This window comes from Vulpes vulpes, chromosome 13 (assembly GCF_048418805.1).
Source record: "Vulpes vulpes isolate BD-2025 chromosome 13, VulVul3, whole genome shotgun sequence".
Classification (NCBI taxonomy): Eukaryota; Metazoa; Chordata; class Mammalia; order Carnivora; family Canidae; genus Vulpes; species Vulpes vulpes.
The window spans coordinates 134,974,738-134,997,482 of NC_132792.1; the positions used below are offsets into that span (position 1 = coordinate 134,974,738).

The 22,745-nt window shown below is 40.3% G+C and overlaps 1 protein-coding gene across 3 annotated transcripts in view; it reads left to right on the forward strand.

The window, feature by feature from the left end:
- Positions 1-3,669: 3,669 nt before the first annotated feature.
- The window catches only part of DARS2 (aspartyl-tRNA synthetase 2, mitochondrial), a 29,403-nt gene continuing 10,327 nt past the window's right edge, over positions 3,670-22,745 (forward strand). Inside the window, exons 1-13 of one of the 3 annotated variants that reach the window (XM_072733054.1) lie at positions 3,670-3,806; positions 4,289-4,571; positions 5,196-5,295; positions 8,087-8,153; positions 9,855-9,956; positions 10,564-10,659; positions 11,899-12,022; positions 12,743-12,789; positions 13,935-14,041; positions 15,169-15,238; positions 16,569-16,748; positions 17,812-17,919; positions 20,062-20,124. In XM_072733054.1, coding sequence (XP_072589155.1) covers positions 4,451-4,571; positions 5,196-5,295; positions 8,087-8,153; positions 9,855-9,956; positions 10,564-10,659; positions 11,899-12,022; positions 12,743-12,789; positions 13,935-14,041; positions 15,169-15,238; positions 16,569-16,748; positions 17,812-17,919; positions 20,062-20,124 — 1,185 coding nt within the window. In that variant the 5' untranslated portion in view covers positions 3,670-3,806; positions 4,289-4,450. Of the gene's footprint in view, positions 3,807-3,834; positions 4,572-5,195; positions 5,296-8,086; positions 8,154-9,854; positions 9,957-10,563; positions 10,660-11,898; positions 12,023-12,742; positions 12,790-13,934; positions 14,042-15,168; positions 15,239-16,568; positions 16,749-17,811; positions 17,920-20,061; positions 20,125-22,745 lie in introns of those variants that run through there. The other 2 variants (XR_011996345.1, XR_011996344.1) reach the window with 2 other exon arrangements.

Here is a 22,745-nt window from a genome sequence, read left to right on the forward strand (position 1 = left end):
CTAATATAATGCTGAGTGTTCTTTGTTAGCAAGTACTGGGGTGGGTTTGGGGTTTGTTTTTTGGGGTTTTTTGGTAGTTTTAAGTTCTTTAAATTCCAGTTAGTTAACATACAATGTAATATTAGTTTCATGAGTAGAATTCGGTGGTTCATTACTTACATATAACACTCAGTGCTCATCACAAGTGCCCTCCTTAATACCCATCACGCGTTTAATCCATCCTCCCTCTGCCTACCTCCCCTAACAAGTATCAGTTTAATTGAACAGAAGAATTTCATAGAACTCTGAAATTATAACTTTCATTGAAAGGAATTACGATTTAAAAGTTACAATAATTGGGCAGCCCGGGTGGCTCAGCGGTTTACTGCCGCCTTCGGCCCAGGGTGTGATCCTGGAGACCCAGGATCAAGTCCCGCGTCGGGCTCCCTGCATGGAGCCTGCTTCTCCCTCTGCCTGTGTCTCTGCCCCTCTGTGTCTCTCCTGAATAAATAAAATCTTAAAAAAATAAAAATAAAAATAAAAGTTACAATAATTACTCCCAAGTACTGGCACAATTACCCTTTGAAAAAGGTTTTTCAAATGAAACTTGCAGGGGTGCCTGGGTGGCTCAGTCGGGGTTGAGCATCTGTCTTCCGAGCAGCCCGGGTGGCTCAGCGGTTTAGCACCACTTTGGGCCCAGGGCCTGATCCTGGAGACCCGGCATCGAGTCCCATGTCAGGCTCCCTGCATGGAACCTGTTTCTCCCTCTGCCTCTCTTTCTCTCTCTCGAATAAATAAATGAAATCTTAAAAAAAAAGAAAGGCATCTGTCTTCCCTAACTCTGGAAAATGAACAAAGAGTTGCAGACGGGGAGGTGGCCTGGGGGTTGGGGTAACTGGGTGACGACAGGCACTGAGGAGGGCACTTGATGGGATGAGCACTGGGTGTTATACTATACATATGTTGGCAAATCGAACTTCAATAAAAACAAATGAAAAAAAAAAGCATCTGTCTTCCATTCAGGTCATGATACTAGAGTCCAAGATTGCCCTGCATGGACTCTCCTGCTCAGCAGAGTCTGCTTCTCCCTCTTCCTATGCTTCTCCCCTACCCTACTTGTGTTTGCACACACTCTCTCCAAGAAATAAATATAATCTTTAAAAAAAAATGAAACCTTGTATTTAATACAGTATTTAAATTTCATTATGTCGAAGTAGGACACCACCTGTATCTTGCACAAAACTTCATAAATATGTATCACAATGCTCACATAATGCCCAAGCAAGATCATACACCACCAACTTAAGTAGCAGCTACTTTTAAGCATTTTACCTTTAAATGTATACTGAATTACCTCTTTAAAAGGAGGTTTTAGGGCCCCTGGGTAGCTCAGTCAAAGAGTCTGACTCTTGATTTCAGCTCAGGTCATGATCTCAGAGTCATAAAATCGAGCCCTAGGTTGGGCTCCATGGGCTGGGCATGGAGCCTGCTTGAGATTCTCTCTCTTTCCCCTAAACCCACCCCTTCACTGGCGCTCGGTCTTAAAAAAATAAAGAGAGGGGAGAATTTTAATGAGTCCCATCTACACAGAATGTTTCTTTCAAATTTTAATTTGGATTAATTGCTGACATTTATTAAGTATTCACAGGTGCCAGATTCTTATCCAAGCCCCTACAAATATTGTCTCCTTTAATACTCAAACCCCATGAGGTCGTTTGTTATATCCCCAGTTAGACAAAAAGACAAAGAAGTAATTTGCCAAAGTCATACTTTACTGAACCCAGATAAGATAATGCCAGAGTAGGTGCTCTTAACTCCTTTTTTCACATTGCCTTTCAATAGGGATCAATTTCAAGGCAAAAATATGCCCTGCTGAATTTGACTCCTTAAAAGAGAAATGCTACAAATTCCAAAAAAGATTTAAAAATCTATCTAGGTGAGAAAAAGGCTATTAGCACTGAGACCGTTGGTTTTGGGAAAATCTTTCCCCTAAGTATTCAATTATGGTAATGTGAAATATCCCAATCCATGCATGAAAGATTAGAAAGTGACTTACATCTATTTTACTCTTACTCCGCACTCAAAAATGTGCGATTTTGTCCTACCCAATAATTATGAGGTTAAAAATATGTCTTGACTCATTATTTTAATATCCCAGTCTTAACCCCCTTTCTCAGTCCATAACTAGTGGCCCATAGACGCCACTTCTATCCTGTCATTACTTTGCTGGAGATCCCTTAACAATCCCCACACATCTGGGGATCCCTGGGTGGCTCAGTGGTTTGGTGCCTGCCCTTGGCCCAGGGCGTGATCCTGGTGTCCTGGGATCCAGTCCCGCATCGGGCTCCCGGGGCATGGAGCCTGCTTCCCCGCTGCCCGTGTCTCTTCCTCTCTGTGTATTCATGAATAAATAAATAAAATCTTAAAAAAAAAATTCCCATACATCTTTTAGATGAAGTCAGAACTGCTCTGAGTTTCATAGCACATTATCTGATCTCATTATTTGAGATCATCCAGGTTCATTTTCTACTTCAAGAGTTCTTAGCCCAAGATCTATACACATCTGACCTTTCCAAAATCCAACAACCCTCTAAGGCTGTATCCAAAATGTCATATGCATGTGTACTTGGTGGTGGAAGGGTATGAAGCAAGGCCCAGTATTTCTGAATTTTTGAAAAGGTTAAGAACCACTGCCCTACACCCAAATAGATGCTCCCTACCCTGGACTGGTCATCACCCTACTACTGCCCTTCGTGCCTACCAGGTTGGCTTCTGTGCCCTGACTTTTTAATTCAGCCTACAGCCAACCAAGAATGCTCTCCTCCCTGAACTAAATAAAACAATTCATCCCGCGGGCTTCACGTCCTCAGAGGCTGGCCGGTATCCAGAGAGCACCACCAGCTCCTCTCGCACTTGTAGTTCATACCACATAGTTACAAGTTAGTTGTTTTTCTTGTGGTGAATCCATGAAGGAAGGGACCCTGACCTAACTCACTTTTCTACATTGTCACCGATAATGGTGTCATCCCACCGCCAATGGCTGGCCCAGTGCCAAGCACGCAGTGTGCAGCCACCTAAACACCCAAGTGCTGCAAAGATGACGAGCACACAACAGGGCACAACATAAAGTTTACCGCCAGTCCTGGACAAATACAAAGCGTCTTACCAATAAAAAGCCGTGATGACGCTGTCGCCCATGCCGGCTTCACGAATCATTCTTCGTCTGGTTCCTAAATTTGAGGTTGACACTAAAATCCCCTTAAGTTTAAAAAAAAAAAAAAAAAGCCGCCAAAACGGCAGCTAAGGGAGAGTTCGGAGGAACCGCTGGCTCTCCCAAATTCCCTCTCGCTCCACAAGAAGTGGGTTCACCAGGAACACAAACCGCGCAGGGAGACCTCGGCGTCTTCCGACGTCCCGCAACTTCACCCGGGGAGGGGCCTTTCCGCGACCAACCGCCCGCTCTGCGACCCTCGCTTCTGTGGAGTCGTCTTCTGCCTGAGGAGGGGAGGAGCAAGGGGCAGGGGGTCACAACTCGCCCCTCTCCACCGGAGCCCTTCGGAGGGCCAGCTCTGACACCCCGCCTGTGAGAACTGCCACCGAGCCTCCTCAGCCGCCGCCTCAGTTTAAAATCGTTTCCCGTCTTGCTCTGCGGCCCGACGCCGGAAGCCTCCCAGGTACCGTTCACGCGTTAGTGAAGCGACTACGGTCGCCATTTTAATTGAGGTCAAGCGACCTAACCGTTATCGTCAACGTGGTTAATCGCACGGTGTCCGTCTTCTGCGGGTTTTTCTACCAGCGCGAAGCGGTCCTTCACATTTCCGCCCATAGTAAGCATGGTGGCGGCAGCCCTGCTCTGATTGGCTGAATGCCTTTACCCTAAATTGGGCGCTCGCCGGGGCAGCCTGAGAAGCGCTTGGTTCTTAGCGACGATCTGGGTGTGGGTCCTGGAGCTGAGAAGGTTTGGGGTTTACTGGCCTTTCTCCTTCTGAAGACCGGAGGCCGCCTGCCAGGTGTAGGGAAGTTTGAGGCCTGAGACAGAGACCCTTCCTGTTTCCCCAGTTCGGCCTGCGGGAGCCTTCGGGGAAGCGCGGAAGGGAGGGAGGGGTGCGCGCTCGGTGAGCGGCCCCTTTCCGCCTGGGCGTGGCCGCTGCGCCCCACCCTGCCCTGCTGCCTCAACCGTGCCCTCGGCTCTTCCGGCCGCAGTTCGGTTGGTTAGAAGTGGAAACTGAAGCACTGAAGGTGGAAAGAAGGATCTTCCGCCCCCCCCCCCAAAGGCCCCAGATAACTTGTAGATTTATCTCGTCCTTAGGCACGTGTACTTGAATGTTCAGCGGAGAAGGGCTTAAATATTGGAAAAGAACTCCTAGCATTTTAAGGGATTTGTGTATATTTCCGAAGCTGACTTTTGGCCGCCATCCCACGCCGGTACCTTGGGATTCGTGAGCTTCTCTCGCCATCCTGCGGCTCCAACATGCTCTGTTGGTTAAATCGGCTGCACGGGGCATTACCCGCACCCACCGGAAGGATCGCCCACCTGAGGCCGAGTTCTCTCCGCCGGAGGCTGGCGCTCAGTTCACAGAGGAGAATTCCAGGTGAAAGCTGTGAGGAGTTCTGTCCTCCAAACGGTGTTTCCTCTTGGTCTCTACATAGAGCGCTCTTAGTCCATTTTCCTGTGGTCTGCACTGGGCAGCTTTCTGTGTAGAGCCACTTCGTTCTCTCTTTATTTCTCCTAATACAGGTCTTTTTCTCTGGAGTTTAAAAAAGTAACCGCATGAATTCTGCCTTTAGCTGATGCTACTAATTAGCCTCAAAAATTATTTCACGTTTGAGGATATTTTGAAGTGTTTTCCAGCATGCAAGTGACCGGTTTCACTCGGGATTCATATCATCATACTTCTGTAATTCCGAGATCTTCTATCATTTGGAAAATTCTTAATGTGCACTATTAAGAATAGGGCGGTTTTAGGTCTCAGTGCAAATGATACATGATCAAAATTTAGATTTCCTAACAGCAAAAATTTACAGTAAGACTTTTAATTCACTTGGTTTTTGACACATTTGCAGGTAAATTTAATAGTGATTGAAGCAAATCATATTTAAACTTACTCCATAAATTTCATTCATTGATATGAAATACTTAAGATGATATAACCTGAGAATCTTTGTTTTCAAGCAGTTTGCGAATGTTATGTTTTTAATCTTGTTTTTCCTTAAAGAATTCAGTAGCTTTGTTGCTCGGACCAACACGTGTGGAGAGTTGCGCTCTTCTCACTTAGGCCAAGAAGTCACTTTGTGTGGATGGATTCAGTACCGAAGGTAAATTGGCTTAAGAATACTTGAGAATTTGGGGATCCCTGGGTGGCTCAGCGGTTTAGCGCCTACCTTCAGCCCAGGGCGTGATCCTGGAGTCCCAGATCGAGTCCCAGATCGAGTCCCAGATCGAGTCCCATGACAGGCTCCCCGCATGGAGCCTGCTCTCCCTCCGCCTGTGTCTCTGCCTCTCTCTGTGTGTCTCTCATGAATAAATAAATAAAACCTTTTAATAAAAAAGGAATACTTGAGAATTAGGGGTGCCCAGGTAGCTCAGTGCGTTAAGCTTTGAACTCTTGATTTCAGCTTCAGGTCATGCTGCACAGGTCCTGAGATTGATCCACCTGCTTAAGACTCTCTGCACCTGAGATCCCTGGATGGCGCAGCGGCTTAGCGCCTGCCTTTGGCCCAGGGCGCGATCCTGGAGACCCAGGGTCGAATCCCACGTCGGGCTCCCAGTGCATGGAGCCTGCTTTTCTCTCTGCCTGTGTCTCTGCCTCTCTCTCTGTGTGACTATCATAAAAAACAAACAAACAAAAAAAAAAACCTCTGCGCCTGGTGGTTTTCCCCCAGTCAATTCCAAACTTTTATTAATTTTCAGTCAGTCAGAACAACAAAAGCTTTGCAACTCCTGCAGGATTCTCAGAATTCACGGAGTTTCAGATTTGGAGTGGCCTCTGTTTAAGGGTGTAATATAATAATAAAGTGTGTTCCACCAATGGACTGAAACATCCCTTAGCTTACTAAAGTCAGAGAGTTCCTAGGACCAGTGATTGGGAGTTGGCCAGCTGGTAAGCTTCAATAGCATGAAAAAGCTTATTTTATTCTAAATTGAGGTAGAAAAAAAAGCCTAAAAACAAGAACAGCGTTCCTTAGAATTAAAGCCCATTTTGTTGTCTCTGTATTCCAGCATGTACCCAAATAGTACATTAATTAACAATGAGGAGTTCCAAAATACATAGACTGTGTGGCCTTCCTTTTTTTTTTTTTTTTTTTTTTTTTTTTAAAGATTTTACTTATTTATGCATGAGAGACATAGAGAGAGAGAGAGAGAGGCAGAGACACAGGCAGAGGGAGAAGCAGACTCCATGCAGGGAGCCCGACATGGGACTCGATCCCGGGTCCCCAGGATCCCGCCCTGGGCCGAAGGCGGTGCTAAACCGCTGAGCCACCAGGGCTGCCCTGTGTGGCCTTCCTAAAGCATATGTTCTGAGTAGGTGGTTATAGGACCCATAAATTTGGTGACTTTATCTTCTGAACTCAAAATCTGAGTTTTACTCTACCTCTTCCTAGTACTAGGACAGTATGAGAAGTGTAGGTTGAACACTAAAGTGTTGGAATTTGGGGGACCTTTTGATGGCTTATAGAAGTGTTAAATTAGGGACGCCTGAGTGGCTCAGTGATTGAGCGGCTGTCTTTGGCTCAGGGCGTGATCCCGGAGTCCCTGGATCAAGTCCCACATTGGGCTCCCAGTGAGGAGCCTGCTTCGCTTCTCCCTCTGACTATGTCTCTGCCTCTCTCTGTGTCTCTCATGAAATAAAAAAATAAAATCTTTAAAACAAAAAAGTATTAAATTAGTAGTTTCACCTCCTCTAGAAAAGTGTAGACTGTGTCTTTTAAGAAAAGAGTTTATATTGCTATATTTCAAAAATGACAAATTAGATATTTATGATATCTAAAGATATAATCTTGGGTTTTAATATGTGGTAAGTTTCCAAGTTTTATAAAATTTTCTTATAAAGATTTAAGCCAATAAAAATTAAATATTTGCCTTTCATTAACAAGCCATCTGTATAACATTAGTAAACCGCATATATAATCAGTAAAAATTGAAATTGAAAATGAAAAGCATTGAGGTACCAGGTTGGCTCAGTGGGTGGAATATGCAACTCTTGATCTCAAGATTGAGAGTCTGAGCCCTGCTTGTGGCAGGTAGTTTACTTTTTTTTTTTTTTAAGATTTATTTATTTATTTATTCATGAGAAACACAGAGAGAGAGAGAGAGAGAGAGAGAGAGAGAGAGGGGCAGAGACACAGGCAGAGGGAGAAGCAGGCTCCATGCAGGGAGCCTGATGCGGGACTCGATCCCCGGTCTCCAGGATCACACCCTGGGCCGAAGGCAGGCACCAAACTGCTGCGCCACCAGGGCTGCCCAGGTAGTTTATTTAAAATAAAACTTTTTAAAAACAAGGGCGCCAAGGTGGTTCAGTCTGTTGAGTGTCTGCCCTCAGCTCGGGTAGTGATCCCAGGGTCCTGGGATTGAGCCGCACGTTGGGTTCCCTGCTCACTGGGGAGCCTGCTTCTCCCTCTGCTGCTTCCCCTACTTGTGCGTGTGCTCTCTCTCTCTCTTTTTCTCTCTCTCTCTCAAATAGATAAAATCTTAAAAATGAAAAACGGGATCCCTGGGTGGCTCAGCAGTTTAGTGCCGCCTTCAGCCCAGGGCGTGATCCTGGAGACCCGGGATCAAGTCCCGCATCGGGCTCCCTGCATGGAGCCCGCTTCTCCCTCTGCCTGTGTCTCTCTCTCTCTCTCTCTTTTTCTGTCTCTCATGAATAAATAAATAAAATCTTTTAAAAATTAAAAAAGAAAAAACCAAATGATTAAGAAAAAGTAAATGCAAAGTCTTTTTGTTAACAAGCTACATAGATAATTACATAAACATAGTACATAGTGAAAACATGATTATTATAAAAAGAACATGGGAAATGGCATGGATTTTGTTGTTAATTTGTTTTGCCCGCTTAGGTTTTGGGCTCAGAGTTTTTATCCTAACATGTTCATTTGCTTCATTGATCAGGCAGAACGTCTTCCTGGTCCTAAGGGATTCCCATGGGCTTATTCAAGTTGTCATCCCCCAGGATGAGGTAATAGATTTGCTGCTGTTTTCTGAAAGCCTGTTTGATGCTGTAGTAGAGTAAGCGAAGTATGTTGGATAAGCATGTTTGAGGTCTTAAATGCAGAAGTTTCTAGTTAATGAAAACCAAAAACTACCAATAAACAATATTAAGACATATGACAAACTGGGGGTAAAAAATATGTGCAACTCGTATCACAGACAAAGGACTAATGTCTCTAAAAGGCTACTACAAATCAAAATAAAAAAAGCCAGGGAACCGGGACACCTGTGTGGCTCAATGGTTGAGCACCTGCCTTCGGCTCAGGGAGTGATCCTGGAGACCTGGGATCGAGTCCCACATTGGGCTCCCTACAGGGAGACTGCTTCTCCCTCTAAGTCTTTGCCTCTCTCTGTGTGTCTCTCATGAATAAATGAATAAAATCTTTAAGAAAAAGAAAGACCAGGGAACCAGTAAAAGTATGAATCCAGGATATGGCAATAAAATGTACAGAAGAATGTAAATGGCTTATAGACATGAAAATATGCCCAACCTCACTCATAGGTAGAGAAATGTAAAGTAAAACTACACAGAATTATCATTTTTGGCATTCTGGACTGACAGTGCACCACGTTTGGGAAAACAAGTGCTCTTACATTCTTGGAGGGAATACAAACTGGCACTAGGTATACCGTGGGCAGTTTGGCAATATCAAAATAGTAAGTACATGTGTCTTTTTAAATATTCATTTCTAGTCAGTTATCTTACAGCTAGACTTACAAAGCAAAATACAAGGTTCTTCCTTATAGGATCATTTTCAGTAGAAAGAATTGGAAAACCCAGATGTCCCCCAATAAGAGACTCGTATAAGACGTAATATACATCCTTACACCCATAAAAAAAGATTAAAGAAACTCTTTATTTGCTGATATGGAAGAAAATCCAAAACATATTGTTAGATGAAAAAACAGGATACCGAAGAGCATGCAGAGTGCTGTTATCTATATAAATAGAGGGTGTGTGTGTGTGTGTGTGTGTGTGTGTGTGTGATATGAAATACTCCTGGAATAATACATACGTATCTGGTAACATTGGTTACCTCTGGGAAGGAGGACCTTTTACTGTATATCTATTTGTACCCTTTGAATTTTGAGCCATGTGAAGGGTACCACCTGCTCAAAAAAAAAAAAAAAAGCATTAAAGTTAGGTAAATAGCTCTTATGCTTGTTGGGCAATATTGGTTTTTCTTATGGTAGTGTTTATAAATGCTTGTATACCTATGAAACATCTCATTTACTCAGCTCTTAGTCTTTGAAGTAAAGAGCAATGAATTATCTTCCAGGGATCAGGATCCAGAGATGAGCATAGCTAACCCAGGAGAATTCCTTTCATTTGGACTCCATTATTGCTATTGCATGTAACTGCCCCTAAGACTAACTCTGGAAATAGTTACCTTAAAAGCATATAGGAATTGTTTCTATCAATCATTGTTCTCTTTATTTTCCTTTAAGGAAAAAAATTTAAAACTCTTTAATAGTTTAACTTGCTGTTTCATGTGGAGTCAAAATGGGGATGCAGTTTACCAAAATCTTTTTCATTAAGGGCAACCTCAGTATTTATGGCAGGTAAGCTATGAGTATTAATATTTTTCTAAGCCACAGACTGCAATTACTACAGTCATTCATTAAATTCATTTGTTTGTTGGAACTGTTTTTCTCTCTTATTCTGTAGTCAGCTGCTTCAGTGAAGAAGATTTTATGTGAAGCTCCTGTGGAATCGGTGGTACGAGTGTCTGGGACAGTAATTTCCCGACCTCCAGGACAAGAGAATCCAGTTAGTAGTTTAGAAATGGTCTATGTAAATTTTATTTGTATACCTTTGCTCTGTCTACACATTCAGGCAACAGAGATTGAGTACCTCTTAGACATCAGGCTCTGAAAGCTCTGTAGGTTCTACGAATGAACCTACAGAGTCCAAAATCTTCACTACAGGGGATCCCTGGGTGGCTCAGCGGTTGAGCGTCTGCCTCTGGCCCAGGGTGTGATCCTGGAGTCCCGGGATCAAGTCCCACATCGGGCTCCCTGCATGGAGCCTGCTTCTCCCTCTGCCTGTGTCTCTGCCTCTCTCTCCCTCTCTCTGTGTATCTCATGAATAAATAAATAAAATCTTTAAAAAAAAACAAAAACAAAAACAAAATCTTCACTACAAACACGCACCAATGTGAGTAGGCATGTTAGGACATCTGTTAATGAGCTCATCAGCCACAGATTCACGTAAGAATATCAAAATCACGCACAGACATTTATGCTTTAGACTATATGCCAAAAGCACTCATACATTTTACGTGTATAAATAAATGCATGTGTTTTACAAATGGCCACTGTGTACATGTCCTGATGAGTGATTTTTTTTAAATAGGTCTTCTCTCTCTCTCTCTAAGAAAATGCCAACAGGTGAGATTGAAATCAAAGTTAAAACAGCTGAACTTCTGAATTCCTGCAAGAAGCTGCCCTTTGAAATTAAGGACTTTGTGAAGGTACCATCCTCATTATTAATAGAGTATCTAGAAAATGTTGATAACCAGTAAAGTGTTTTCAGTTTTTTAAAGAAAAACTTTAAGTTCTATGAAATTAAGCATTTATTATAGACTTATCATGAAGTGTTCTGTGGTGTTCTGAATTAAGCTATTGCAGTTCCTAAACACTTAGGCTGCTTTATCAGACAGGTTGAAACATGGTTCTACCTTTAAGACCTGAGGTGTTGTTTTCAAGGTTTTTGTTGGTGTTGTTTTCCATTTTGAAAGGAAATTGTGCCTAGCATGGAAATGGTCAAATGGCATAGGAGATCCTACATCTGTTAACTTTAAGCCTCTAACAGTAATAAAATGCTTGATTTCCAAAGCATATATATCTGATTCCTATAAGTTAGGATGTACTTTGCCAAAGGTTGAAGGGCTGTTGAAGCCAAATAGCTCTGGGTGATTATACACGGATAACCTGCAGTTTGACGTAGTTATCTGCGGTCGTAGATGTATATATATCTAGTTTGTAAACTAATCTGTAAAAAAAAAGTTTTTAAAATAACTGTATGGCCACTTAGTATTACATTTAAATTCTTAATACTTAATCTTTTAATGAGAAAAAACAACATAATTACAGGATTGACCTTGAGGGGGAGAGGGAATATACAGTTTTCCTGTAGCTAACCCTTCAGAAAGAAATGACAGTTCTTCTTTTTCTGGTGTCAAAGAGGTAAGCTAATCCAGGAAAAAGGACTTTTTTTAAAAAGTCAGCACAGAGAGAGATGCAGAGATTTACCGCTTTGAAAATAAGCAAACCTTCTCACTGCTTCCTACTAGTACAACTATGGAGATTCCCTATGCTGTCCCCTTGCATTTCTTACATTTGTAGTCTTGCTCAGGTGATCATGTCATAACATAACTGTTTTGTCTGTATTTTTAAAAGATCTTTGAAGTCTTTAAATATTTTTTTCAGACTCAACTATGGGCTTAAAGGAATGGATAATTGTTTAGTGAGGGTAGGTGAATTCCAATCAGCGAAGGGTGGTGGTAATAATAGTGTAAAAAAAAAAATAACATGAAATCTATATTAGTAACAAACTTAGAAGTTGTAGGAATTAAGGATGGTAGTGTATTCACAAATGGTGAAAACTAAAGATAGAACTGAAGTTTTTGAAAATCCAAACTCTGTATTAAAATTAATTTCTTTTTAATATTAAAAAAAATTTAAACATGAAAATCTTTAAATTTGTTTAGAAAACAGAGGCTCTTCGCTTGCAGTATCGCTACTTAGACTTACGTAGTTTCCAAATGCAATATAACCTGCGACTGAGGTCCCAGATGGTCATGAAAATGCGGGAATATCTCTGTAATCTACATGGTAAGGGACATGCCTGAATGTTCTAGAGCTTTTTCACTTGATCTTAGCCAAAAGGCCAAGAAGCGATTGTTCTAGAGCTTTTTAGCATCTGTTCTGTTTTATTCAGTGTTTTATTGTATCCTCTCTTTAGCATCATTGGGTCAAAAGTTGCCAGAGATATGGAATTCACATAATGTGTAAAGTAGTGAAGAAAGGTTAATTTCCAGATGTTTTGTCCTAGAGCACAATTAGGTAACAGAGCATAATTTAGTTCCCTGCTGGGTCACAGATACAGTCTTTTAAAGATGCCGTGTTGAAGGGTTAACAGCCCTTTGGTTGTTACCTATAAGTTTTCTTAATTCTTTATCATGCTTATACCAATTTGTTGGGAGCTCAGAAATGTCCTTTGAATTAAACTAGACTCTTGAGTCAGTCCTGGGAGTTTTTCTACTATATTTGCAAATTTTTTTTGCTATACAAGCAGAGCATTTGGAAAACCAAAACAGTTCAGCAAACAAGAATCCATCAAATAGAATTATTTTGTGACAAAAGTATCACCTTATGACCAAATAGGATTTTATGAAAATCTTCAGCTTCTTTCTTGGGTAGAAATCAGTATTCAGTAGGCTTGATAAATTCAGTCAAAATTCCTAATTAAAATGTAGCCTCAGATTTGTTGAACTGTACTATAGACAACATATTTAACAAATTCCTATTATTATGCTACTTCCCTCTTTTTAGGATTTGTGGATGTAGAAACACCAACGTTGTTTAAGAGGACTCCTGGGGTATGTATATTCCTTAAATCAGCCCACTAATAATGTCCTTTTAGATAGGAAACTGAACCACTTTGTTTTTATATTCACATAGTTCTGTTTTTTTCATATATTTTACTGCTTCACAGTGGTCATATTAACTAGGTTTGGTTAAGAGTCAAGAACCTAGGACACCTGGTGGCTCAGTGGTTGAGCGTCTGCTTTTGACTCAGGGCCTGACCCCAGGGTCCTGGGATTGAGTCCTGCATCGGGCTCCTGGCAGGGAGCTTGCTTCTCCCTCTGCCTATGTCTCTGCCTTTCTCTCTCATGAATAAATAAGTAAAATCTTAAAAAAAAAAAAGTTGAGAAATTTTTATGGGTATTTTGAGACAGAACACTTTTATTCTACATGAGTTTTCCCCTTGAGGCTTATAAATGCAAATCAGTAATGAATTAATTCCTTAAAAATAAACTCCTTGTGGGGCGCCTGGCTAGCTCAGTCAGGAGAGCATGTGATTTTTTTTTTTTTAAGATTTTTTATTTATTTGAGAGAGCGCATGCAAGAGCATACAAGTGGGGGGAGTGGCAGAGGGAGAGAGAGAAGCAGACTCCCCGCTGAGGAGGGAGTGCAATGTGGGGTTCGATGGGGGTACTCTATCTCACGACCCCGGGATCATGACCTGAGCCGAAGGCAGAGACTTAACCAACCGAGCCACCCAGGTGCCCCAACACGACTCTTGATCTCAAGTCGTGAGTTCAAGCCCTACATGGGGTATAAAGATTACTTTTTTAAGTAAATAAAAAATCCTAAAATAAACTCCTTGTTCATTAAGAATTGACATTTCTAAACATTGTTATTTAATCTACACAGTCCATGGACTTACAAAACTATAGTTTAAAAAAGCAGTTAGCAATTATTGGATTGCACAAAATTCTTTTAGATAGTAGCAGAATTGGGAATTCATTTCAACAAGTATACATTTATTACCTACCACATGCAAACATTGTTAAAAGCCTACAATGTGCAAGCCTTTTGGAGGAGTAGAAGATGAACAAGAAATGATCTCTGTCATTTTCTCTTTAGTTAATTTCATTGATGAACTGAAGTGTCAACTTCTACCAGTTCTTAGGTTCAATTTTTTTTAACAATATTTCTATTCTTCTTCTCTCATTAAAAGGGTGCAAAAGAGTTTGTAATACCATCTAGGGAACCTGGGAAGTTTTATTGTCTCCCTCAGAGTCCTCAACAGTTCAAACAACTTCTAATGGTTGGTGGTTTAGACAGGTGAGCCTTCTTTATGCTGGTAGTAAGTTGTCAGAAAAAGAAAGGGGAGGGTGGTGGGGAGAAAAAAAGAAAACACAAAATTATCTGATCTCTTAAAAGTAAGTTACAAAATATATGATGAGCATTTGGAAAATACTTGTAAAGTACCCTAAACATTTGTGGTCATTATTTAGTAAAGATGTATTGGGTAACCACCATGTGTAAAGCCCTATGCCAGTATAGATGTGCAGGGAATTAAAAACAAAAAAGAGGGCAGCCTGGGTGGCTCAGTGGTTTAGCGCTGCCTTCAGCCCAGGGTATGATCCTGGAGACCTGGGATCAAGTCCCATGTCAGGCTCCCTGCATGGAGCCTGCTTCTCGCTCTGCCTGTGTCTCTGCCTCTCTCTCTTTTTGTGTCTCTCATGAATAAATAAATAAAATCTTAAAAAAAAAAAAAAAAAAAGATTTTAGGGCACCTGGGTGACTTAGTTGGTTAAGTATCCGACTATTGATCTCAGCTCAGGTCTTGGTCATGAGTTCAAGCCCTGAGTTAAAAAAGAAAGAAAGAAAAGGATTTGCTCTCCAGGAGTTAATATAGTAAGATGGAATACGGTAATAAATAAACCAACTGGAATAGAACCTAAAGATAGATTTGTTGAGGGCTGCAAACTAGGTTTTGTTTGGGGAAATACTATTTTAAAAAAACTTTGTGAGCAAGGCCTTCTGGGACAGTGTTGCATCTCAGCAGATGAAGATGAGAATGGGAATGGCATAGCACAGGAAAGCTCAAGTGTATTCATGGAGCAGTAAGTATTTCAATTTGGCCAAAGCAAAAGAGTGTGTATATGTATGTATGTGTATATATATATAAGCATAAACTGCATTACATGCCAGTCTAATATATGAATATTGAAAGGTGCCATATATATATATGGCATATGGTATATGTTTAAAACAGCCTATAGAATAGTTTTTATAGGTCTACTGTGTATCTACTTAGAGCATCATAAAGAATTTTTAAATTTCTTATGTCCTTTAGGTACCATTATTAATTTATTTCATAGACTGCACTGCCATGAACTTTTGTGGAAAAGTATGTGTATCTTCCTGGAAACATGACTCAATTCATGCTACTTTTCTAATTGTAGGTATTTTCAGGTTGCCCGGTGTTACCGAGATGAAGGTTCGAGACCAGACCGACAGCCCGAGTTTACTCAGGTACTAAGTGATACTCACTTTTCTCTCTTAGTCAGCCTTGCTCCAGCCAAATATTTCAAGACTTGGCAGTAAATTTATATATGGGCAGGCCTTGTCCAATTGCACTTTGCTTTATTGTGCTTCTCAGACATTGCATAGTTCACAGATAGAAGGTTTGTGGCAATCCTGTCTGTCAGCACTGTTTTTCCAACAGCATTTGCTCACTTTATATTTTTGTGTCACATTTTGGTAAATCTCACAATATTTCAAACTTTTTCATTATTTGTTTTGGTGATCTGTGATCAGTGATTATGACTCACTGAAAGCTTAGATAATGTTTAACATTTTTATCAATAAAGTATTAAGGTACATACATTTGTTTTAGACATAATGTTATTTGCACATGTCATAGACTACAGCATAGTATAAACATAACTTTTATATGCAGTGGGAAACCAGAAAATTAATTCTTTTTCAGAAAATTAATTCGACTTTCTTTATTATGGTATATGCTTTATTGTGGCAGTCTGGAACCGAACCCACAATAGTAGGCCAGTGCTTTACTTCTCATTACATTTTACATCAGATATTTAATTAAAGTAATCTGCAGTTGATATACTATCTACTTTTTCATCCATTTCATGTGTCCTTTTTATAATGAGTATGGTCATCAGCTAAGAAATGCCAGAGATTCCTGCAGTATTTTAGTGGTTGTTGCTAGGATAAAGTTCTTACACATTAAGAACCAAGAATTCTGTAATTGGTATTTAATCTGTCTAATCTTCTTTAAAAAATTTATTTATTAGAGAGAGATAATGAGAGAGTGCATAAACAGGGGGAAAAGGGAGCCTGGACAGAGGGCTCAATCTCAGGACCCTGGGATCATAACCTGAGCTGAAGGCAGGCATTTAACTGACTGAGCCACCCATGCACCCCTAATCTGTCTAATCTTTAGACTCATCAAAGCTGTCATTATTTGGTTTTTGTATGATAGCATGTTAATCAGTGTGGTGAAACAAAATCATAAGCTTTGGAGTTGGGCGGACCTGGGGTCAAATGTAGCTTCATTACTTACTAATCGCATGTACACAGGCAAGTTACTTGGCCTCTCTGAGCCTTAAGCCATGAGGATAGTGATGGGAACTAAACAAGTTGGTACACGTAAAGCATTAGCACAGTGCCTGACATAAAACAGATGTACAATAATATTTATCCTCCCAACCCCCACCCATGTATTAAGTATTTATTTGCAGAATCCTAGAAATATATTGAAACCAGAGTAATATATAAATATGTACATATTAATATTGTGGCTCTTCAAGTTACTTTCCACATGTTATTTTGGTTGCAGATTGACATAGAGATGTCTTTTGTAGACCAGACCGGCATCCAGAGTCTAATTGAGGGCTTGCTCCAGTATTCCTGGCCAAGTGACAAAGATCCTGTGGTAGTTCCTTTTCCTTCTATGACTTTTGCTGAGGCATTGGCCAGCTATGGAACTGATAAACCTGACACTCGCTTTGGGATGAAGGTATTTCTCTTCCCTTTTTCAGGACTATGCCACCATAGTCCTGCAGTCTTTTAAACCACTTTGAAATTTACAACCAGTTACACACAGTTATATTTTTTGTTGTTGCCTTAGCTTGTTACCAAGCTATATAGCAAGAGAGAATAATAGCATGTCAGCACTACAGTACTTTTTTTTTCTATCTACTGTGTTCCAAGACCATTTCCAAGATGAACATTCTTGCCATAAAGTTTTTATTACTGACAACTTATTAATTAATTATATGGACATGAATAGTCACTTGAAAGAAAAAAAACCCTATTTCTTTCCTGTTCAATTTTTCCTAAGCTAAAATGGCACTTAGAAGGCAAATGATTAAGAGTTATTCTTTGTTCCTAGTCTACAAAGAGCTCAAACATATGGAAATGTTTATTGAAATTATTAAGATCTCTATATATTTTAACCAAGGGTAGGAGTAGAATTTATATCAAGCAGTTTCCATTAGCAAGCCTCTCAGTATTTGCTCTTAGAGAGCAATGGCTCTTCGTGTCTGTAAGGCTGATGGCATTTCTGTATCAGAGTTCTCACTGCAAATTCTGTAGAAATTGAAGTCCCACTTCATCTATAAAGAGGTAGTGCTCAATTCTTAGGATGAGAAAAAATATATATAAAATGCCCTAACTGCCTACTTACAGCTGCAGCTTAACCACTCCTTATTTCCTCTTTTGTACTATGGAAGAGTGGTACTTAAATCAGACTTCTCAAGTTAGATTCTTGCTCTGTGTCGTCTTGGCCAAGTTATTTTCTTCTCTGTGCCTTGGTTTCTTACTGTATTCCATGGGGATAATGAGAGCCCCTATCTCATACTCCTGTGGTATTGATTAAATGAATTAATAATGATGAATAATCCACTAGTACATTAATTCCTGTCACATGTGCCCAGCCCATGTTAAACACTGTGACTGCACTTTGTAAACATGAACTTAATGAAATCTACTCGCTTCTTTAGAATCTTGTTTGTAAAATGCTTTGAGATAAAATTTACTTCACTTTTAGTTATTACCTTTTTTTGTTACCCATTTTACAGATTGTAGATATTAGTAATGTGTTCAGAAACACAGAGGTTGGATTTCTTCAAGATGCACTTAGTAAACCCCAAGGAACTGTCAAAGCCATGTGTATCTCTGAAGGAGCAGTAAGTGATGCACAGTTCTATTCCTCTAGAGTATATGTGGGAAGTAAATATGTTCAACACTGGCACATTTAAAAAACAATTCTTTTTTTTCCCCCCAAGATTTTTTTTTTTAAGATTTTATTTATTTATTAATGAGAGATAGAGCGGCAGAGACACAGGCAGAGGGAGAAGCAGGCTCCACGCAAGGAGCCCGACATGGGACTTCATCCTGGGTCTCCAGAAATCAGGCCCTGGGCTGAAGGCGGCACTAAACCGCTGAGCCACCCAGGCTACCCTTTTTCCAAGATTTTATTTATTTATTTGAGAGAGAAAGAACAAACGAGGGAGAGGGAGAAGCGAACTCCCTGCTGAGCTGGGAGCCCAATGTGGGGCTCAGTCCCAGGACCCGAGGATCATGATCTGAGCCAAAAGCAGCTGCTTAACCGACTGAACCACCCAGGGTCCCCAGCAATTCTTTTTGTAAGAGTATGTATTTTTAAGAGTGCCTGGGTGGCTCAGTCATTTAAGTGTCCAACACTTGGTTTCAGATCCGGTCATGATCTCAGGGTCCTGAAATTGAGCCCCCAGTTGGGCTCTGTACTGGACATGGAGTCCGCTTGAGATTCTCTCTCTCCCTATGCCCCTCCCCACACTCTCTCCCTCTCTAAAAAAGGAAAAAGAATATATATTCTTTTTATATAAAGCCTAACAGTGTCCCTGAAAATATAAGTAGAGAATAAAATCTTGTGTGAGTTTATATTCAAGATCTAGAGTTTTTGTCTTCCTTTTAAAAAATACTGTAGGGGATCCCTGTGTGGCTCAGTGGTTTGGCGCCTGCGTTTGGCCCAGGTCGCGATCCTGGAGTCCCAGGATCGAGTCCCACGTCAGGCTCCCAGCATGGAGCCTGCTTCTCCCTCCTCCTGTGTCTCTGCCTCTCTGTCTCTATCTATCTATCATAAATAAATAAAGAAATCTTTTTAAAAAGTGCTGTAAAGTACTCCCATACTTCATTTGGGATCATTCCCACCAGTCATGAGCATGAAATAGTGTTCATACCCTGTCTGCCAGCCTCAGTTTATCCAGAGGCTCTCAGCCTGTATCAGCTCCAGCATCTCCCTTGCATGTTGGTTTTGGGTCTTCCAAGTGCTCTGGTCTCAACTGCATTCAATTGCATTAATAACAGGAGGAGGGGAAGGAATGGAGCTGTGAAGAGCCAAAGGGAGGGTAAGTGAGGATAGGAGAAAGAATGGCTGGGCTTTAAAAAAAAAAAAAAAGAATGGCTGGGCTAGGCAAACCCTGACTCTGAAGTGATGAGATGCATCTGTTTTCTGTAGTTAGCACATCTGCTTTGAAGAGAATTTGGTAAGAGAAATTCCAGAAGCCCTTTGAAATTATTATTTTGAAAGCTCATTTGTAGACTTGAACATATTAGTGTATTCAAAATGGGAATAAGAATTCAATCTCATTACTTTTTATTCACATCATATGTTTAGTGGAAAGTAATTTGAGCCCATACTATAATGAATGCGTTCAAGTAAGCTCAGTGTAACACATACATTGCTGGGTATTATTGTTTGCACCAATTTGAGTATGTCCAATCTTCCCCAAGAAGTTTATAAGAAGTGCAATATTATGAGCCATGTCTCCATTTTTTTGTACCTCCCATACCTAGTCTAGTGCCCCAAGAATATTAATTACAATGATAGTCAAAGGCATTGAAATAATTTAGAAAAAGTAAGATATAAAGAATTTTAAGAGGGGCAATTGGGTGGCTCAATGGTTGAAATCTTTTAAAAAATAAAGAGTTTTAAGAGATAAGCATATTTTGAATTCTCTTTCTGACCTGGCAAAGTTATTTTTTCTTAGACTATTCAATTGTAAAGATTTGAACATTTACCCTATATATTACATATGCAGGCTCTTCTGTGGAATACATTCATAGTTATTTCCAGTGAGGCCCACATAATGGGAGGGGTGGGGATAAAGGATAATAAGCCCTGTAACAAGCTTTAAAATTTTGTCATTTGGTAGCAGAAATTAAATTTTATATTGAATCCTACTATTGTGATGGAAGGACACAAAATGTATTTATATCCCATTTGATATCATAGACATGTTTATGAATTTGTCATTGGTGAGTTTACTTTGATTTTCTTTCATCAGAAATACTTGAAAAGGAAGGACATTGAATCCATTAGAAAATTTGCAGCTGACCATTTTAATCAGGTAAGGAGTTGATTACAACTATTTTTTTCCCTTTTTAGGGATCCATAAGTGTTAGAACTCTTTATACAATCATTAGTTTTGAGGCTTTGTTTTTGTTTTAAAGATTTTTATTTATTCATGAGAGACACAGAGAGAGAGAGGCACAGACAAAGGCAGAGGGAGAAGCAGGCTCCATGCAGGGAGCCTGACATGGGATTTGATCCTGGGTCTCCAGGATCACGCCCTGGGCAGAAGGCGACGCTAAACTGCTGAGCCACCCAGGCTGCCCAAGGTTTTGTTATTTTAGACCATTCTTCTACTTTTCTTCTTTTTAAAGTTAATCTAATCCGAAGGTATAAGTCTAAAGACTTTGACTTAGACAGTTGAGTTCACCATTAATTAAAATGTTAAAGTTCAACCATGGTTTTTAAAATAAATATGGAATTTTAATCCAGTCAGGATTAGATTAGAGCCCATGTGCCCAAGGTTTGAAAAAAAAAAAAAAAACCTGTATTCATTTTTGTTCCCATACCCTTTTAAAATTCTGAATACACCATTGCCAGACACATTTTGTGGTGTTGGCTTGGTGAATGGAGGAGCTGAAATCCAGAGGAGCAGGAGTGGAGAGTGGGCCTTCTTACCTCATCACGGGACTTGTAAATTGTCTCAGCCTTCTCGGAATCAGTAACTTTAAAAATAATCATGCTCTTTGAGTCATTAATTTTCTGTGACATACTTTGTAAAAAACATTCTAAATATGAGGAAAGTATGCTCATTATAGCACCTTTACAACAGAAATAAGATGAAATTCTATGGGAATAATTAAATAAATTAATGTATCATCAGAATTAATACCAAATTTCCTTTTTAAAGAGTTTGTAGTGTGGGGGACATGTTTATGTAATGATTCATAAGAAAAGGAAAATACAGAATTATATAAACACTGGTCATAACCATGTAAAAACACAGTATTTGTGTACTGAAAATGGACCATCCACCTCTACCACCACCACAAGCCAAGCTTTATACACAGGTTCAAAGGGATTTTTCAATAAGAAAGAAAAAAAGATTAGGATAATGGTTTCCAAAATGGGTCAAGGCAAAATGAGAGAAGTCAGAGCAATATTAAAAGCTTTTCATGAAGTTAAATGAATTTAAAGAGTTATCCTTTACTACTTCTTCTTTGTTGTAAAAATGTTCTTTTAGGGGATCCCTGGGTGGCTCAGCAGTTTAGCGCCTGCCTTTGGCCCAGGGTGCGATCCTGGAGTCCCAGGATCGAGTCCCACATCGGGCTCCCGGCGTGGAGCCTGCTTCTCCCTCCTCCTGTGTCTCTGCCTCTCTCTCTCTTTCTCTGTGTCTATCATAAATAAATAAATCTTAAAAAAAAAAGTTCTTTTATGAAATGATAGTAATAGCAGATAATGTTTTAGGTTTGTTTTATGCCTTTGATAAAATTCAAAATTGGCCTCTCTAGATCTCCCAATTATATTTCTTTACTTTTATCTTCCTAGTGTTTGAAGTCTGCATCTAGGAACAACAGGACCAGGAAATAAGCCTGAAGGTTAACTTCAATAGTTTTTAGTTGATGGAATTCTTTACATGTTCTTCTTTTCCTCTTCACTTTTTTCTTTTTTTTTTTTTTTTAATTTTTTTTAAATTTATGATAGAGAGAGAGAGAGGCAGAAACACAGGCAGAGGGAGAAGCAGGCTCCATGCACCGGGAGCCCGATGTGGGATTCGATCCCGGGTCTCCAGGACCGCGCCCTGGGCCAAAGGCAGGCGCCAAACCGCTGCGCCACCCAGGGATCCCTTCACTTTTTTCTTTTACCTTTGTCATTAACTGGATTTTTTTTTTTAAGATTTTATTTATTTGACAGAGAGAATGTCAAATAAATAAGATTTTATTTATTTGACAAGCTGGGAGAGTGGCAGGCAGAGGCAGAGGGAAAGGGAGAAGCAGGCTCCCTGCTGAGCAGAGAGCCCTATGTGGGGCTTGATCCCAGGACTCTGGGATCATGACCTGAGCTGAAGGCAGATGCTTAACCAGCTGAGCCACCCAGGCGCCCCTTAACTGGATTTTTATAGAAGAAATGGGCACTTCTTCTGTTTTTTCAATTTATTAATATATTTTAACTTGGCTTTTTTTAATACGTGTATGAATTTTTAGCAATATGCTACATACACATGTTTAAAAACGCAAATAGTAAAGAAGGATTAATAATGAGATGCAACAAGTGTCTGCTGTAAGCTACACCATTCTAGTCCCGCACCATCCAGAATGTCTCTGTTTTTAGAAATCTATCTACATACTGGTATTTTTGTGTGTTTTTTTTACTTATCCATTTTAAACTCTGTTAACTTCCTGCATGAGAGATAAAGCTCCCACACACAGACTTTACCTATTCTATACCTCCTGCACAGCTCTCTTTCTGGACCTTTTCTTCATTTCTCTTCTGAGTTGAAGCCACTCTTCCTGGATCCAGATCTTCCTCTTATTTTACTGTATTATATCCTCAAGTAACTTCCTAGGAAAGCATGCAAGAGATACACTTGCTTAGTCCAAAAATGTCTTTATGGGGATACCTGGGTGGCTCAGTCAGTTAAGCAGATGCCTTCAGCTCAGGTCATGATCCTGGGGTTCA